Genomic DNA, 6,307 nt, shown 5'->3' with positions numbered 1-6,307 from the left:
TCAGTGCCAACAACCTGACTAGAGGGGTAAAAGGCAAAACAAGGATAATATGCATCAGGAAGTCAAGGACACCAAAAAGAAGCCAACTTAGAGCATGCTAAGACCAAGAGGAGAGCAATGGAAAAATGGCTATGATAATTTAGTTAAATGTTAGGCAAAAATGATCATCATTCTACTAAGTTTTAGCAACACACCTCTTGCATTTGTGTTTCCATATCTGCCTGGGCTACTAACTGAAGAAGCTCATCTTCGTGAAGACGAACCTGTGTTTCAAAGCGGGCATCTTTCTCTCGGACCACCTGCTGCATGGAACTCAACTGAAGACACACACCAGAAAAACTATACAAGTTACACTCCCCGAATACTGCACAAACAAAACTCACAGACTAATAATCCCCAAAGACAGACTCTAATAATTGACAAACAGTAGTAGCTTTAAGAAAAAAAAAATATTTGAATGTCAAGGATGAGAATGTTAGTAGAGAGATAAATAGACTTGACAGTAACTTCCAAACATGAGAGAAAGCTATTCTCAAATCCAAACGCCAGCCTAAATATAAAATTCAGTTAAAAATTATACTTACATGGTTATGAGAAATGCTTTAAATAAAGATAGAAGTAGTAGTATGTATGTTTTGAAATTCTAAAGAGACTAGAATGGTAAACACAGAAAATGAAATTAGATTTTATTAAGTCCTAGTTGACTTTTCTTTTTTTAAACTTTTTATTGTGAATTGAGTGAAGGTATACAGACAAAATTATCAGTGTTACATCATACAGTTTCATCTCAATAATTGCAATCCCCTCGACTTCCTTTCTGTTTCCCATTTCCCTTCCACCCACTTACCCAACCCTTCTCAATTTTGTTCTTAGTTAAATATTGCAGACTTTTGATTTTGAATGATTGACCATTTAATGGTGAGCATATCTCACCAGTGCTGTTGTTCCCCTCTATATACCTATCTACTGCTTGGCTTAAAACTGGGCCATGAGTTCCTTTCCAAGCCTACGGGGTAGTCAAGGGTCATATAGACCACTTCTTTTCAAATCACATTCATGCTCAGATTTTTCAATGATGTTCACATATCCTTTAAGTTAAAATTCATGTGAATGTATCATACTCAAAATTATCTTTCTAATCTTATTTTCAAAGAGTTGCTTTAACCACAAAAAGCTTACTGTGCTTCCAAACTCACACCACCTCCCCCAGACAGCTATTTTCAGCTACAGTGAGTTTCAGGCTTCTAAATTATAGCACACTCAAATAAGCACACACACATACACACAGCCTATAAACAATAAAAATTCTCTACCATTTCACAATTTATCAATTTATTTCTATTTCCATTGTTTCCAACTCAGTTAGTCAAGAGATATGGTTGCCACCCAATGCACACAACGTGGTTTACTAAGATGAAGATAAGTTTCTACCACACTGATAAATTTTTCCCATTCTGGTTATTATTCTACTATATTCATTTCACAAACTAGGTCTGTTCTGGTTTTGTTTTGCCAACATGACTGAACTAGGAAGAACCTGTCCAAAGCTCTGGCAAGAATGGACTTAATCATTTGTAATTCTAATTTTCATTTTAAAATGCATTTGGTTTATCTATCATAGTCTTTTTGAAGCTTAGTTAGCTTTTGTCTAATCCTATGAGCCTGAACCTATATGCTATTAAAATAAAATTTCTGGGCCTACAGAACCAGAAAAAAGTCAGCAAATACTTTGTGAGGTCTCCTAGTAGTTAGATGATGACCCCTAGTAACATACCTACTTACCAAATACACCTTCCTCCCAATTTCTACTGCCAATACTTTAGCTACTAAACTTCTATTTCCTAATGTTTTTAAAGTGTTATCTAAATTGATTTGTTTTATAATAATTCATTGGGCTTCCATAATTCATTATCGTACACTTCCACTCATTACCTGTGCAGCTTGCTCCGCCTGGGTCTGGTTGAGCTGCGATTCCAAGTCGCCGATGAGGTCTTCTTTTTTTTTCAGATGCTCCTGCATCTTGATAACCTCTGCCATCACAGTGGAATGCTTCTCAAACTGAAGACACAGAAGAATAATTCAGTTTCAGCAAAATAATTAGCATTAATTATTTGACCCATCTTTTCTATTTGTCCTAAATATCTACCACGTTCCTTCTAATTTCCATTTAACACAAAAGAGAATTACACATATTTTGGCTTTTAAAAGCAGTTATCAAAACTTATTTGTCAGAGGATATAGCCATGGAGGGCTAGAGCTGAGAGTAAAGTGTACAGCTGATAGGAAGTGAGGGGAGGCACACAAGAATGCCCAGAGTTGCAGATAGTACCCATTTTACCTAGCCTCAATGGCTTGATAACCAGAACTCAGCTAGATGAAGATAAAGAAATTTGATAAAGGAAATGTGTAAATTGCTACAATTTGATGAACTATACTTATGTATGTAGTAACTCAAAATATCAACTAAAAGGGAAGGAGTATTCACATCAAGGATCAAACCTATCCCCTCTGTATACAAGGTAGATAGGGATGGGCAACTTAGAAACTGGCTACCTAAAATGGGGGGCTAAAAAGTCATGAAGTAAGGGGAGAACAAACAAAATGGTGGATCTGGTAAAGTGCATAGAAGAACTCCGTCAGCAACAACAAATAATACTGGACCAAGTAGATTCAGGGGATGGTCCCAGATCTCTGAACCACATATAAAAGAATATTTAGAAGTTTGAAAGGCATACAACTAGGGCAATTTGTTGCAGAAGCAAGAAATCCAGTGCTTTCTAATTCAAGACGCTCAGCTGCTTCTGGAGCTGCCATCTCGGGTGAGACCAAACAGGGCAAGGATCTGAGCAGTCAGAGACAGCTAACAGAACCCTCCAGATAAAGGTGTGGACATTCTTTTTTGTTAGGTATCTGTTCATTGGTCTCTCACTGTCTGCACACCTCCATTCTGGTGACTGAAAGAGGGGCCTGAGTGAGTGCATACCCCATCCCCATCCTGGAGGGTTCTACTACACATGTGCACAGATCGCCTCAAAATTTAAAGTAACAGTTTCCACTTAATACCAAATGGCAGTGCAAAATGTCCACAGTCAGCCCTGAACTGTTTTATCACTAGGAAAAAGCCCTGAATGAGGGTTTTGGAGCAGGACAGGCAGACTAAAAAGGAAACAGGCCAAAAATTAAATCCCGAGTCACATCACAACAACCAATAGTGGCATCTTGAAATTTCTCAGGAAGACAAGTGAAAAGGGAAGCACATCTCCTAATCACATTTATCTGGAGGCAATCAGAAAGCATAAAAAGCAAAATACATACCTATCTAAGTATTAAGGCCACAAAAAACTCCTGAATATGCACAAAAAAACAGAAACAGATGACCATATCAGCACATGTCCAGAAACAAGATAAAGTGACTGAGACAAATGAGCTGGAAGTAGACCTACACACTCCGTACTGGAAGATGGATAGGCTCTGGAAATGCCCGAGATAGAATACAGAAAAATGATTATAAAATGGATCCAAATACTATACAATGGAGTTAAGAAAAATAAGGAAGAAGTCAGGAAAGAGTGACAGGAACAATCAAATAAGACAGATACAGCACTGGAAACAACCTACAGAAAGAGGTCCAAACGATTAATAATAGAGTATCAGAAATGGACAATACGCTGAAAGGGCAAAGGAGCAGAATGGAAGAGATAGAAGCCAGAACTAGACCTAGAAGATAAATCTCTCAACACTATTAAGATAGAAGAGCAAGAACAAAAAAAGATTTTAAAAAATTTGAAGAAGGTCTAAGATTCATGTTGGACAACATGAAGAGGAATAACTTTAGAATTATTGGCATTCTGGAAAAGGAAAAAATCACACAAGTCCACAGGTGGGATATTCCCACTAGCAAGGACAAGCAGAGCAGCCTGGAATAGCTAGAGCAACAGAAGATATATCTTCAAAGAAGGATCATCAGGAAAAACCCAAAACAAAAAGGTCAGCATACTGGCTACTATAAGAATAAGCAAGCTGTTCATCAGGAAGCCATCAAGGCAAGCAATCAAGTTCCTTCAGGACAAACTCCCCTCTAAGACTGAAATTCAGGGGGAGCACACAAACAAGCATGTCAGCTTGCTGGCGACCACAATGGTTTACTGGTGAGTGGAATTGGGGGAAAGACAGCAATGAAGAAATGGGCTGAGTTCAACCACAGTCCATTGACTCTCATTGACCTGGAGATGAGAGAGAAAAGAGGCAGGGCTGGTTGGTCCAAAGTGTGGTGAGACCTGGGGACACTTGAACTCATGGCCAAGGTCACAGCCACAGAGGGCTAGAGCCGAGAGGGAATCATCCAGCTGATATGAAGTGAGGGGAGATGGACAAGAACATCCAAACTTGCAGACAGTACCCATTTGACCTAGCCTCTATGGTTTGATAATTAGAACACGACTAAAGGAAAATTACAAAAAAAAAAAAAAAAAAAAAAAATTTTTTTTTGATAAAGGAACAAACAAGGGTAAATTGCTACAATTTGATGTACCTGACCTATACTCATAGAGTCAGTAACTATAAATATCAACAGAGAGGGAAGGAGTCTTCACATCAAGTATCAATGCTATCCCCTCCGTACACATGGTAGATAGGGACAGGCAACTGAGACACTGGCTACCTAAAATGAGGAGGCGATAAAGGCACAAAGTGACTGGATTATAAGGTTTCAAAAGGGAGTTTAGTTTAAGAGTATGGGGAGGAACAAAGAGTCTCCACTGAATAGTTTTCATCTTGTCTAGATGCGCCTGGTGAAAAGAAATGGTGACAAGATTCATATGATTCAATAGTGAATAATTGTTATTATGACTAATTACGATTGTCACAATTGTAAAGGTAGAATTTTTGTAACAAAAACAGGGGAGTGGTTAATTTTATAATCCAGAAACAGAGGACCCTAGGACCATCAAGGAAGAAGAGCACATGTGGAATATGGGACCTTATCCAGAGAAGCAGCAACACCAGAAACAGAGGCAGAGATGGGGTTATGGAGTGGAGAAGCAGCTGAGGACTCTAGATTCATGGAAAGAGAAGTACTAAGAGCTGGTGGCTAGGAGGCAGACTTGCAGAATGTGTCCTTTAGAGATGTAAGCTAAAGTAAATAGAGAGAAATACTGTTAACTGATGGTACATGGAGGGTATTATAATCATTGTAATGAAACAAGATGTACGACTTGTTGAATGTCAAATTGATGATCTGCCCTGTAAACTTTCACTCAATCCACAATAAAAATCTTTGAAAAAATGTCATGAAGCGAATTGCCTTACAAGTTTTCAAGAGGAAGTTTAGTTTAAGTGCAAGTGGAGGAAGGTAGAGTCCCCGTTGAATAGTTTTCATCTTGTCTACACAGGTCTGGTGAAATGATACGGGTATAAGATGCTTATGATTCAATAGTGAGTAACTGCTATCATAACTAATTACAATTGTCACAACTATAAGGTAAAAGTTCTGCAACAAAAAGAGGGGAGTAAGGAACAAACAAGATGGCGGATCGGGTGGAAGTGCAGTAAAGGAGCTCCGCCAGCAACAACACAGAATACCCGACCAAGAAGGCTCAGAGGATGGTTCCAGAACTCTGAACCACATATAAAGGAATATTTAGAAGGTTGGAAGGCTTATAGCTGGGGGAATTTGTGGTTGAAGCAAGAAATACATTGCTTTCTAATTTGAGATGCTCAGCTGCTCCAGGAGCCGCCATCTTGGGTGACACCAAGCGGGAAAGGATCGGAGCGGCAACAGGCGCATGGCAGAACCACAGAGATAAAGGTGTGGACATTCTTCTCTTTTGTAGCTGTTCATTGGTCCCTTGCTGTCTGCGCACCTCCATTCAGGTGACTATAGGGGTGCCTGAGCTAATGGGCACCCCAGCCCCACCCTCGGAGGGTTCTACTAAGCATGAGCACAGATCTCGAAATTTAAAGAGATAGTTTCCAATTAAACCCAAACAGCCACAGCTGGCCCTGAACTGTTTATAACTAGAAAAAAGGCCTTAACAAGGATTGTGGAGAGGGACAAGCAGACAAAAAAGGAAATAGACCAAAAATTAAATCCTAAGTTATGTCAAAACGACCAACAGTAGCATCTTGAAATTTCTCAAGAAAGAACAGTGAAAAGGGAAGTCCATTTCCTGATCACATCTACCTCGAGGCAATCAGAAAGCATAAAAAATACCAAAATACATACCCATCTGAGTATTAAAGCCACAGATAAGCCCTGATGATGCCCTAAAAACAGAAGCAGATGACTATATCTGCACATGGCCAGAAA

General features: G+C 39.1%; 1 protein-coding gene across 1 annotated transcript in view; it reads right to left on the bottom strand.

The window, feature by feature from the left end:
* The window catches only part of GOLGB1 (golgin B1), a gene marked incomplete at its 5' end in the record, with an annotated part of 115,439 nt that overhangs the window by 62,693 nt on the left and 46,439 nt on the right, over window positions 1-6,307 (bottom strand). Inside the window, 2 exons of the mRNA XM_006864196.1 lie at window positions 195-317; window positions 1,933-2,058. Of these exons, the coding sequence (XP_006864258.1) occupies window positions 195-317; window positions 1,933-2,058 (249 nt within the window). The remainder of the gene's footprint in view (window positions 1-194; window positions 318-1,932; window positions 2,059-6,307) is intronic.

The sequence above is a fragment of the Chrysochloris asiatica genome, unplaced genomic scaffold, assembly GCF_000296735.1.
Source record: "Chrysochloris asiatica unplaced genomic scaffold, ChrAsi1.0 scaffold00061, whole genome shotgun sequence".
In the NCBI taxonomy this organism is placed as follows: Eukaryota; Metazoa; Chordata; class Mammalia; order Afrosoricida; family Chrysochloridae; genus Chrysochloris; species Chrysochloris asiatica.
The sequence above is the reverse complement of the archived record's forward strand: the minus strand, read 5'-3'. Positions and strand labels throughout refer to the sequence as shown.